General features: G+C 37.5%; 2 protein-coding genes and 1 long non-coding RNA gene across 7 annotated transcripts; 2 read left to right on the forward strand and 1 right to left on the reverse strand.

Annotated features, from left to right (window-relative positions):
* The first annotated feature begins 203 nt into the window (after positions 1-203).
* Positions 204-1,727, forward strand: LOC110879592 (TLC domain-containing protein 5). The gene is made up of 6 exons (XM_022128074.2): positions 204-475; positions 688-748; positions 852-992; positions 1,068-1,187; positions 1,313-1,408; positions 1,551-1,727. Exons 1-6 carry the CDS (start codon positions 312-314, stop codon positions 1,653-1,655), a joined length of 687 nt encoding a protein of 228 aa, XP_021983766.1. The 5' UTR covers positions 204-311; the 3' UTR covers positions 1,656-1,727.
* Positions 1,728-1,734: 7 nt separating this feature from the next.
* LOC110879591 (peroxidase 9) lies at positions 1,735-3,670 on the reverse strand. Its single transcript, XM_022128073.2, has 4 exons — positions 3,335-3,670; positions 2,721-2,912; positions 2,462-2,627; positions 1,735-2,314 (listed from the first exon to the last, which is right to left on the reverse strand). The coding sequence occupies exons 1-4, from the start codon at positions 3,617-3,619 to the stop codon at positions 1,902-1,904; spliced, it is 1,056 nt and encodes a 351-aa protein (XP_021983765.1). The 5' UTR covers positions 3,620-3,670; the 3' UTR covers positions 1,735-1,901.
* Positions 3,671-5,385: 1,715 nt separating this feature from the next.
* Positions 5,386-7,589, forward strand: LOC110879590. Of its 5 annotated transcripts, XR_004867810.1 has the most exons (7): positions 5,387-5,558; positions 5,647-5,717; positions 6,367-6,468; positions 6,588-6,756; positions 6,825-7,001; positions 7,086-7,132; positions 7,285-7,589. It is a non-coding gene; the product is annotated as an uncharacterized LOC110879590 (long non-coding RNA). The 5 variants fall into 5 exon arrangements; XR_002558788.2 differs by having other exon boundaries at positions 5,386-5,558; positions 6,825-7,132; XR_002558789.2 differs by having other exon boundaries at positions 5,386-5,558; positions 5,651-5,717; positions 6,825-7,132.
* Positions 7,590-12,514: the final 4,925 nt, after the last annotated feature.

The following is a 12,514-nucleotide window of genomic DNA, read 5'->3' on the forward strand; positions in this document are numbered from 1 at the left end:
GTGGCCGGACTTTGTTGAATGTTATAAAAAAGTTTTCAAAACGTTTTTTCTGACAACCCCACCTTTTGTAATTTTTCGGAGGTTGCTGAATTTTAATCATATAAAAGTAGTTTAAACGGTTATCCACGGAAAAGAAAAAATATACATAGTTTAATTATTTATTTATTTTTTCCTAGAAGTTGCCGACTAGAGGACCTATAACATTAATTGCTTACATTATCCACTACCTTGAGAGATGAAATACTACAGAGAGTCATTGAATGCAACTGTGCAAGCTTGAGGCAAACTTAGCCACAGCCGACTAGTTAGTTATGGAAGACTATGGCAATTTTTATCTGGTCGTTGTGGGTGGAGTGATCTTGTGGACAAGTGCCTTCTTGTTAACAAGAAAGATGTTCCCAAAATGGTCATTTAATTTGTGTAAACGTATGGTTTCCACAATTCATGCTGTTTTTGCAGTCATCTTGTGTTCTATATTTGTTCAAGATACCCATGGCATTATAGCCTAGTGGTATCTTGGTGGTGGGATAAGGCTTATGACCATTAGGTTATGGGTTCGATACCCATAAAGGGGGGTTTTTCCCAAATTTATTGGGTTTCCTCCTGAATTGGTGTATAGGCATTATTGCCTAGTGGAGATGGATAGTGGTCAGTCAGTGATCCAAATTTGCCGTTTAAAAAAAAAAAATCTGTTCAAGATTGGAGATGCCCCGTATGTCCCTTGGCTTCAAACTCTTCCCCTCTTCAGGTTCGACTTCGATCTATAAAATTTTCAAATCTTGTTAATTTACTTCCTTTAATTTTGTCCAAATCTTCAACTTATAGTATTGTTTTTTTTTTTGTTCAAACAGATGAGAATTTTAGAACTCAGTCTTGCTTATTTCATCTATGATTTAGTATGTTGTTGGCTCGACAATAATATAGGTATCGATAATTTGGCTCATCATTTAGTTAGCATTGTTGGAATTGGAGCAGGTCTTGCTTATGAAATGGTACACTTTTGATTTCTTTTATTAAATCCAATTTGAATTCCACTTTTTTATTAAGTTTCCATGAATCAATTGTAGTGTGGATCAGAAATTGTGGCTACATTGTTGATCACCGAGATATCGAGTCCATTTCTCCATTTAAGAGAGCTTCTCAAAGAACTTGGTTATAAAAACACTCTTCTCAATTTAGCAGCTGATGTTAGTTCCTTTTAGTTTCTCAACTCTTAATTGATGGCAACTTTAAAGAATTTTCGCTCCTTTTGCACCGTTACAATTATGTTATATTTCATTAACTTGGTTACAACTATTTTATGAACTTACAGGTTTCATTTGCGGTGATTTTCACACTTGCAAGAATGTGTGTTGGACCATATCTCTGTTATGTTACAATGTCTGCCAAGAATCCTATTCTCATCAAGGTATCATTTCACACATTTTGTGAAGAATTCTAAGATTGATGATTCAATGAGTTGTACTATACACCTCCTGAAAAGTGTCTCTATCTTAGACCATGTGTATGCTCTAAAACTGAAAGTCGACGTTAATATTGATGGTGTGAAGGCAGTGGGCATGGGACTTCAGTTAGTGAGTGCTTTTTGGTTCTACAAGATTGCAAAAGTGGTGAAATACAAATTGATTACAAAATCCACATTCAAAACCTGTTAAATCAAGCCCATTAATGTATTGAAGTTTTTAGACCCGTTTTAAAGAGGCCATATGAATTTAGCAATTTAATTAGAAGAAGTTTTCCAAATTTCCCTTCATTAGGAACTAGGGGAATTCGAGCACTACAAGCAAATAGAGAGCTTACATACATAAACTCGAGAAATAATAATAATAATAATAATAATAATAATAATAATAATAATAATAATAATAATAATAAGCATATATATAATTATCTAGTTATACTTAATTAGCTATTCGACAGTTCTTCCTCACTTCGCCGTTATAACCAGTGAGGGGATTAATGTTTCCCATTTTCACCATTGATCTAGCAAACTGGTCAAAGAAAAGCGCGTCATTCTCGGCGAATGCTTTCACCAGAAACATGGTTTCTTCAACATTTCCAGACAGAAGCACTTGATCAGAAGTCAGAAGTCCTTTTCCCAAGATAATGAGCTTGAAATATGTGTTATCGAATCTTGCTGGAGATGCAAAATCTAGAGGAGAAATGTTGTTGTCCCCACCATTTTCTGGGCACACTGTTTTTAAGTCATTGTAGTAGGTCACCTCTAAAGTTGAATCTGGTTGATTGTTGCCATCTTGATTGTATAGCCTTTGCTTAAATGAAGTACATCTTGCCATTCCTATGGTATGAGCTCCTGAAATGAAGATAACTCTCACATCACTAACATCTTTTTTATTGTTTGATATAATATCTACACACATAATATTAATGAGACAAAATTCATTATTTAAATTTGTTAGATTTACATATATGTTGTAGTGATTGTCAGTTTTTGCCTAACCAGAAAGAGAGACCAGGTCAACTTCATCAAGGCCTTGTTGCCGGAAAAGTGTTATAAGGTTTTGAATGGTAGAGTTTGGTGGCGGAAGGTTGTTGTTTGAGTCGCCCAGACTTGCTTGTGTTGCATCCCTCCTTCCTAAGGGCAGTTCCCAGTTCGGTCCACCACTCTACGATGAATTTACAAGCAAATACTCGTTACTTTGCCATTTATAATTAAAACAACTAGCTAGAATAGAAAGATATGACGTTTGAGTGCATACTAGAACAGTGGAACCTCGAGCAGCAAGGGCAAGGATGTCTGCACAAGAAACGGTCTCCGGACATGCTTCTTCTAGCTTAGACTTGATCTCGTCGATCACTTCAAAACCTCTAATCGAATTACTGTTAGGCCCGGAGTTCTTTTCGCTTGCAAATACTTCACTGTCATCCAACAGGACAGATGCATCACATCCCTGAGACAAAACAAGCATAACTTATCAGTTTCACAATATCAATGTCACATAATGTATCATTAAAAAAGGTACTGTATTTACGCAATCAGTGGCGAAGCTTGAGATTTCCGACAGGGGGGTCGAAAACATATATACCTAAAAAATTCTATACGAAAACTACATATCAGACACTACTGAGCGAAAAGTTCGGGGGGTTGGGCGCCCCATCAAACGAACTGTGGTGAATAACATTTTCTAGTGTATTAAATAACTGAAAACCAAATCTCCTAATAAAGCTAATCAACTAATGACAATGATAAAACGTGAATATAACTATCCTAACATTCAAACTAGAGATATAATTATGACTAACAAACGAACTTAAAGATAAACGATAAATAAAATAATAATAACTCTAAAAGTTAATAAACTTAACCAACAACCTGAACAAAGCAGTCATGAAAATGAAGCCTTAATAGAGAAGCTGCCATTCTTGGCTCTTCAGCAATGACACTCTCAAGTACAGACATGACAATGCCATTAGCTTGAGGGCATGAGAAACTATAGAATTCGGGGAAAAGACCAGGATACCCTTGGCCGCCACCAAAAGGCCCATCTCCTCCTCCGCCACCTATCCGTCCAAAGTTGAATCCCGGAAAAGCAATACATATACTGTTGGACAAGAGCACAACCATTAGCATGAAAATAGCGTAGAGAAGGGAACCCATTGATGAACCTAGTAGGGTTTACTTTGTGAAAAAAAAAGGATTGCATGATGAAGAGCAAATCACTGATACTTATAATGAGTGAGCTCAAGATCAAAAACCTACCACACCATTCTCACTGAACCTCGCTAATTACCAGTACCACTAGTAGGTTACTATGACCATTTCAAGATACATACTTGCATGTTACCCTCTTAGAAATGTCCAATGAGTAGGTGTTTTTGATGAATTGGTGACTAGATTTTGGGCCCATACGCGATACTAGATCTTACGAGAGCTTAAAGCTCAGAAGAAAATGGTTGAACAAAACTGGTAAGAGTGTGGTACGTATACCAAGTAACCAAGAAAAGTGAATGAATAGGACGAAAAGAAAACGTTAAGGTTATTAACCAAAAATATTTGAAAACGTACATAACGTTGTTATACTTTTTAACGAGTGGTTGTGCTTTCAGTTTTACCTACTCCACGATAAAAGATGGATCTTCATAATTAGTGTAATACTTTTGTTATAGAATTGATCACATTAGGTTCGGTAACAAGTAAAAAGGGAATAACACTTTATCACACAAGTCAAATGTGAAGTATCTAAAATTGGTTAAAAAGGGCGAGAGAAAGGGTAGCCAGAGGCGGAACCACAATATAATTAGCCGTAGCACTGGCTACGGCTTAACCCCGTATTCACAGTGTTATTTTTTTCGTTTTTATACAAAAAATACCCTAAAAAAATATGAGAATACCCCTAACCATAAAAATATGATAGTATAAGAGTGTAAATCTAATTCTTTTTACAAGCCTAAACATAATTGCTAATAGCCTACTAAGCTAGCCCATTAGCCCAAGACCCAAAATAATAATAAAACAGTCCCATCTATATGTTGATTATGGTGGCGGCAATGAGCCTGTTTTATGCAATCGAATGGGCCCGAAATTTTTGAACAATGTCATGGTTTGTGCAGTCGAAAAGGATTTTTTTTTCAAAAAGTAAAAGTGGACGACGTGATGAAACGATTTAAGCTATGAAAAAAAAGAAGATGACAAAACCTATTAGATATTTGTTTTACTTTATTTATTTATTGTCTTTTTTTTCATGTTGTATGATTGCACGGTAAAAAAAAGTTTTTAGGATACCCCTGATTTAATAGGCTGGTTCCGCCACTGAGGGTAGCTATGGCAATTCTTGACTCGAACATGACACGAAATAAACATTGGGTCGGCTAGTGTCCGTTTAAAAAATCACATCAACCCGTTTAAAACATATTAAGCTGAACACGACTCACTAAATAATTTGGTTAATCTGTTTACCCATTCAAAAAAGTTTATATTTATATCTTAGAGATGAAAAGTATTAAATTTTAATGGTAAGTATTTTGATTGATAATTTTTCTTCCAACTATGAAGAAGTGAAATTTTCATTTTAAATTCTTTCACCAACTCTTCACGATTAATTTTAACTATATACTCGTATCCTTTCCGTTCACCTTATCTAATACATATTGTAAATTTTGAATGAGAGATAAAGAAAGAAAAACAACTAACACTACTACAAAACCAACCATTAGACGGTGTTCAATTTTGCTTTAGACGGGGTTCAAGCAATAACACCGTCTTAATATCAATAAGTATAATATATTTGATTAAAATATTCAACAAAATTCAGAACAACCCCGTCTTATAATCAAACCGCGTCTTATACAAATGCAAGAACCTTTTAGACGGTGTTATCATTAAACCCTGTCTTATACAACAACAACAAAAAAAAAAAAAAAACATAAACCCATTTGTAACCCTAACTTACATACTGATGAGTTAGGCTACAGCAATTTCCCTTCCTCTTCAACGTGCGACGACCAAAACCCTACAGCCGCACCACCACGCGCAGCCCCTTTCCCTTAGATTTGCTCGACGACGGAAGCATTCTCCTTCGATTCCACCTTCGAGACTGGTTAGTTTTTTCGATTCCACTTCGACGCGGTTTGTATGTATATGTATTGTTGTTTGTAAGTGATTCCACTTCCACTTCGGAATTGAAGCCAGACGCTGAGGGATTGACGAACAGTTCTAGCTATCCACATCATCGTTCAGATGATACACTCAAACCCAGGTTTGCTGATAATTTTTCTATAATGATGTATATTTTTAGGGGTGTTTGGTTGTGGAACTGGTTATGCAATATTAAATAATAGCTGATAATAGATAGAGCTGTAGGAAATGCTCTGTGGATATGTTGGATATGCTGTAGGAAATGATGTATATTCTTAGGGCTGACTTTGACATGTTTGGATTTAGAAGTAGATTATTAGCATTCCACAAACTGTTGCACCCATATCTGCTGCCTTTGACCTTATCGAATTCTTTATTGGTCTAAAACATTATTACTAAAGTACTTTTTAAGTCTCCAAGTATACCAATCGCTTAAAAACATATAAAAAAGTTGATTAGATATTAGACTATGGGGTATGGGGCTTGGGTTGACGCGTGGGTTGGCTGAAAACGCCCAAGCCACCACCCAGGGTGGGCTTGGGTTGGGGTGTGGCCCAAGGGGCGGGAGTTTGAAGCCGTGCATGGGGCGGGTCTAGCAAGCTGACATGACGGGCTCTCAGTTGTGATTATTAATAGTATCACTCTGGTTGATGCTTTTCTTGATGCAGTATGTCACTAGTTTGTTCATGTTAGATTTAAGTTTTTTTTTTCTTGTTTGGAAATAGATATTTTGTTGGTTTTTAATCTATCATTTTTTTGGGGATTTATAGGATAAATGGATGGAGTTGTTTCCCTCAATCATCTCGCGTGCGAAAACGCTTCAAGTCATCATTTCTGGTGTTAATGGAACGCCGAATGCTTCCATGCAGCTAGTGAGTATTTATATGTTCTTAGTTAGAGGTGCTAAAATAAGTAGGTTGGTGTGTTGAACATATAATAAATGTTAAATATGGATCTTGTTATATAATTATGAACCATTTTATTGAATCAGGTTACTTGGGTTGAGCATGCTGAGGCTGAGAATGAGCTGGTCCATGGGATCTTTACTGATTATGTTAGCAGTGGAATGGCATTTGGAGCTCGACGATGGCTAGCTGTTTTACAACGCCAATGCGAGAGGCTTGCAAGTCTTATGGCCTGAAATATATCTGACATTGGAGGTACCAATAAACATATATTTCTTCATTTAATAACATGACATGATACTTATATAAATGTATGTTTATAGCAATACCAACACCAGAAGCAAGAACAAATTTGATGAATGTGGCTCATAGGATGGTACGGATGTTTTGCCTTCACATAACTGGCTCATGTCGGCAATCATGGACAACCCTTTCTGATTCAGTTGAGGAGACAGTTCGAATAACGACTAGAAAAGTCACTGAACCAGGCCAGCCCAATGGTTTGATCCTGACAGCAGTATCAACAACCTGGTTTCTTTATCCTCACTATCAAGTTCTTGACTAATGATTATTGTAATCTGCAGCCTGTTGGTGTGGTTGGTGCAGTAATGCTTTTGCGTTATATCCAGAAGTAAGTTAATTGACTATTTTAATAAGTTAATTGACTATTTTAATAGTAGTTATGTCTTAGTTGTTTTTCGTTCACTTGAAAGTATTCCTGTGATGCACCTTTAGGCATGGCCATTTTATATAAGGTCTTTTTTGTTTTCTTTTGGTTCACAGGTTAGGGCTGTGATATCGGCACTTAGGTATCATGAACAATATCCACGGCTTCCAGCTGATTTTGAGGTATTTCATTTAGATGTGGCACGACAAAAGAGAGAGGCTACAGATGATTGTAATTTGACGGGTTTATTTCCGAAGTTTTTTAGAGAGTTAGGTATTTCGTTAGATTAGCTTATGTAGTTTTTTTTATACAATTTAACGTAGTTTGTTATGCATTCAACGATTGTAATTTGACGGGTTTATTTCCGAATTGGATGTCTACAGGTTTATTTCGGAATTGAATGTGTATTGTTTTGGTTTGATTTGAAAATGTTCCATTGGTGTATATAAGCTTGATGTATTTCTGGAAAACTTTTTTTATTGTAAATGTTTTTTTTAGCAAATGTTTATAAGACGGTGTTAAAAAATATTTTGTGTTGATATTAAAAGACGGTGTTCAGCAAGTTTAAGCCGGTGTTCAAATTGAACACCGTCTAATAAGACATCACTTTAAACCAGTGTAGTTTAAGACGGTGTTGAAAACACCGTCTTAAAACCCATATCACCCCGTCTAAAGCTCTCTTTTGTAGTAGTGTAAAATGCATCAGTTCCAAAAGGGCTTCAGTTAAGTCGGAGTACGTAATGATTATTTAAACTGTTACTTTTTTTTTTTTTTTTTTTTGAGAAAGGGCGAAATTTTTATAAAAACTTAAGCGAGGCGCTCAAGCAACATACAAACAAACAAAAGAGAGATAACAAACAAAAACAGGAAAACAAGTTACAAATTACATCGACACGAATTATAAACTAAAACTCCTCCATTTCTCCCAGTTAAGTTCCGCTAATTCAACTCGATTCCTTATCCATGTGAACGAAATCGCTTTGATATCCCCGATCAGCTTCGTCAACGAGAACACTTTTTGTTTGAAAATTATTTCATTCCTCGTTATCCATAAACTCCAGCATGTAGCCGCCACGACTGCGTAAATCGCCCTTTTCTTATTCTTTTGACCTTTATATGAGTTGATGATTTCCAATAACTGAACCACACTCAAAATATAGCTCGAAGGGGTATATTCAGCCATTGAAAGATTACGACCCATACCTGTTGAGCCGTTTCACAAGACACCAGAAGATGGTCCGCTGATTCCACCGTGTTATTGCAGAAAATACATTGAGTGGAAGGCAAGGAAATGCGACGAATAAGAAGTGCTTCTCTCGCAGCTATTCTATCTAGTACCACCCGCCATAAGAAACAATTTACTTTTATTGGGATCCAATGAAGCCATTTGAATACCTTCGTTTCGTTAATGGTGTCAATATGATCTAGTTCAGCTCTAACTATACTGACCATATAATCGGCAGCTTCAGAACCTGACTTCCAAAGCCATACGTCCGGACTTGTCTGAATATCAACTTTACGCAAAAGTGAAGTACAATCGGCCCAGTCTCCAGTTTGATTTGCATTTAAAAGAGAGTTACTTCTACCCCAAAACCACACAATCGAACCTTGATCAATGGTATACCTGTCCGATACATAACATCTTTTTTCACTTTCCAAATCGTATAAGTTAGGGAATAATTCTCGAAGTGGTCTGTCTCCAGCCCAAACATCCAACCAAAACAATGATTTTCTACCGTTACCCAGCTTCAGAACCATCCTTTCTTGGACGTTGAACGGCTGATTTTGAGATATGCGACCCAAGTTAACGATGGACTTCCAAACCCCACCTATAGAGCTTTTCAACGGTATGTAGGAATGACACCTTCCACCACCGTGAATCGTTGTAATTAAACGAGCCTATAATGAAGATGGCTCATTTTTAAAACGAAATACCAATTTAATCATTAAGGCTTTATTTGTAGCGGCTAGGCTACCGATACCCAAGCCTCCTTGTTCTTTTGGAGCAACCACTTTGAACCAAGGAACCCAATTAACTTTGTTTTTTTCTGTACAACCACCCCACAAGAACTTGCGACGAATCCTTTCCAGTTGTTTTAATACAAGTATCTGTGCACAGAAGAGTGAAAGGAAATAGGTTGGAAGATTACCTAAAACCGCTTCTATCAGTGTCAACCTGCCGCCGAAAGAAAGTGTACGAGCTTTCCAAGATGTGAGTTTTGCTTCAAATCTATCAATTATTGGTTTCCAGTTCTTAACCAGACCCATGTTAGCACCCATGGGGAGACCGAGATAAGTGAAAGGAAACACGCCCGTTTTGCATTGAAGAATAGAAGCCTTTTCTGATACGCTTTCCGTAGGAACACCCACCCCGAATAGATTACTTTTGTTGAAATTCACTTTTAGACCCGAAGATAGATTAAAACATCTTAGAAGTCTAGAAACGTTCTGAAAATTCGAATCCGTCCATTCTCCTACAAACAAGACATCAGCAGCGTATAATAAATGTGAGATGGTGGGCCCACCGTTAGGCAGCTTACAGCCTTTAAAGATGCCCTGTGCATTTGCTGTGACCGTAGCTACATGGAGTGCTTCCATCGCTAGAATGAATAATAATGGAGAAAGACGGTCGCCTTGACGAACACCACGTTCAATATTAAACTCATGAGAGGGTGCACCATTGACAAGTATGGAGGATCTAGAAGAAGACAGGATACCGCTGATCCATTTCCGCCACAGAGCTGGAAAACCCATTTGTGAAAGCGTCGAATCTAAGAATTTCCAGCTGATTGAGTCGAAAGCCTTTTCGAAATCGACTTTAAACAACATCATCTTTTTCTTTGTTTTCTTTCCCCAAGATATTAATTCATTTATTATCAAAGGACCCTCCAATATGCTTCGTCCTTCAATATAAGCCGTTTGAGTGTCGCTCACCAAAAATCCAATCACTTTCTTGAGTCTCTTAGCCAGCAGTTTAGAGATTAGCTTCGAGATGCAACCGATAAGGTTAATGGGCCGGAATTCACTGATTAGTTGAGGATTAGCGGATTTGGGTATCAACGTGATAAAACTAGAATTGCACCCTCTATTTAACTTCCCATGTACATAGAAAAAATCAAAGAGCTTGACAAAGTCGTCTTCCAGTATGTTCCAGAAATGTTTAATGAAACTAAAGGAAAAACCATCCGGGCCCGGGGCCTTGTCACCACCACAGTCCCAAACTGCTTCTTTTATCTCCTCTTTGGAGAATCGTTTAACTAACATGGCCGAATGCTCCGGGGAAAGGACTTTAAAACCATTGTTAATGAAACTCGGCCTATTATGATTTTCCTCCTTGAATAATTGTTCAAAATAATTTTTTATTTCCACCTTTAGGGAATCAGGCTCCGAGACCAAAATGTTGTTGAAACATAAACCGTTGATTCTATTGTTTTTCTGATGACTTTTAATTACCCCATGGAAAAAAGACGAGTTTTCATCTCCTTCCATTAACCATTTAGCTTTCGCCCGCTGCCGGAGATCTTCTAGGTTACTTTCTTCCAATTCAGCCAACGTTTTAACATAACTTTCTCTTTCCAAAGACTCCTCCTCCGAGAGTGAATCTGATTCAGCTTTAAGATCGAATGATTCAATCTTCTTTGTTAGCAACTGTATGGTTTGGCTGTCACGTATTTTTAACTTTTTAGCCCAGGGTTTAATCGCTATTTTAACCGCTTTCAGCCGTTGCATTACCAGTTTGTCTGGTGGAAGAGGCTGCTGAATACTCTTGTATGCATTTACTACAATATTCTGAAGACATGCTTCGTTCAACCAGGAATTAAAAAATCGGAACGGAGGGGTACCGAATTTAACATCAGAACATTTTAGCAGTAAAGGACGATGATCGGACCTGTACCTTTGTAGCCCCGTCAGTTTTGCCGTCGGCCATTTAGACATAAACGAATGTCAAACCAGAATTCTGTCTATTTTGCTGAACCTCTTCCCATCGTCTGATCTATGGGTGAAAGAACAACCAAGCATTGCAAATTCGGATAAGTCAACTGAGCAAATGAACTGGTTGAAAGATTCAGCAGCCTGAGGGTTGAATCGTGAGTTTTTTCTTTCTCTGGGTTCACGGACACAATTAAAATCACCCATGAGGATCCATGAGCCATCATGAAGATTCATGAGATTGGATAATTCCACCCACAGCCTTTTTTAGATTATTATCCTGTGGAGCATAGATACTGATTATATTGAGATCACCCCCCCCCCCTCCCCCATTCTTTAGTTCCCCAATCGTGGCTAGATAAAATATGTTTGAAATCGAAAAATTCTTCACAAAGAATAAGGGATCCCAAATATTCAAAAGACCGCCAAACCTCCCTGTGGCGTCAACTGCATCAGATTCAAAAATCGAATTGCCCCAAAAAGAATTTACCTGTAACTTAGCTGACTCCATGTACTGTGTCTCTTGAATTGCGATAAAGTGGATGTTGTTCAGCCTCCTTAGTTCCTTTATATGTTGTGCTTTCAATGGATCTCCAGCCCCTCTAATATTCGTTGATAGATAATTCATTCCTGAATAATTGACCCATGTTCCACCATAACCTGCTCCCTTAATCCGTCTTCCTTGCCATCTAAAATAAAGCCCAGACATTCACCGACTTCCTTATTAAGATTCACTTCAAGATCCACCTCTCTACTACCTTGCCTCGAGCCTGTACCCGAAGATGACGAAGGGTTATCAGCTGCCGGATTTGTGTCTGTCGATCTGCTCTTGTATTTTGAGCTTTCACCATTTCTATTAGCCCACAGTGTATCTTTCATCTTCATGGAAGGGAACTTGAATTTAGTTTTCTTGGTGTTACCAGCTCGAGTCACCGAAGGAGATGAATGGTTTGAGGTCGTCGTAGGTTGGGAAGGAGGATTGTTTAGGTCTATTGGATTTGCCTTATCTTTAACTTGTTGGAGCAGTTCTCTGAGGTTAAACGGATCTGGTGACAATTAATTGCCATCGTCTTCTAGTTTGGGCTGCCCAGTGGAATTAACATGTGTAGGCCCAATAGGAGGAGTATCCACTGTACACTCCTCCTCCTCAAAGAGTCTATTAAGCCCAATAGCTTAATCAAAGCAGTCAAGTCAATATAACATGATTTTAAGTGGATTCAACACAACACAAATAAATATATGGATCACATTGATATTGAAAAATTTAACACAAAACTTATCAACCCACCAACCCAACATGATTAAGATCCCTAACCTAGATGGGGTCGGGTTGATCATAGACGCTAATAGATTGTTTATTTTTTAATAGAGATTTTTAAAAGTTTATTTATTACCAAAGAAATTGTAAATTAAAGT

This window comes from Helianthus annuus, chromosome 9 (genome assembly GCF_002127325.2).
Source record: "Helianthus annuus cultivar XRQ/B chromosome 9, HanXRQr2.0-SUNRISE, whole genome shotgun sequence".
In the NCBI taxonomy this organism is placed as follows: Eukaryota; Viridiplantae; Streptophyta; class Magnoliopsida; order Asterales; family Asteraceae; genus Helianthus; species Helianthus annuus.

Bases quoted from the DNA above. Each gene is read 5' to 3' on its own strand.
- LOC110879592 (XM_022128074.2), top strand. From the start codon at position 312: ATGGAAGACTATGGCAATTTTTATCTGGTCGTTGTGGGTGGAGTGATC. The intron at 476-687 runs ATTTGTTCAAGA...TAAAAAAAAAAA, and splicing joins GCAGTCATCTTGTGTTCTAT to ATCTGTTCAAGATTGGAGAT. The intron at 749-851 runs GTTCGACTTCGA...TTGTTCAAACAG, and splicing joins CAAACTCTTCCCCTCTTCAG to ATGAGAATTTTAGAACTCAG.
- LOC110879591 (XM_022128073.2), bottom strand. From the start codon at position 3,619: ATGGGTTCCCTTCTCTACGCTATTTTCATGCTAATGGTTGTGCTCTTG. The intron at 2,913-3,334 runs GTTGTTGGTTAA...GTTTTGTCTCAG, and splicing joins TTCATGACTGCTTTGTTCAG to GGATGTGATGCATCTGTCCT. The intron at 2,315-2,461 runs GTTAGGCAAAAA...TCTTCATTTCAG, and splicing joins TGACCTGGTCTCTCTTTCTG to GAGCTCATACCATAGGAATG.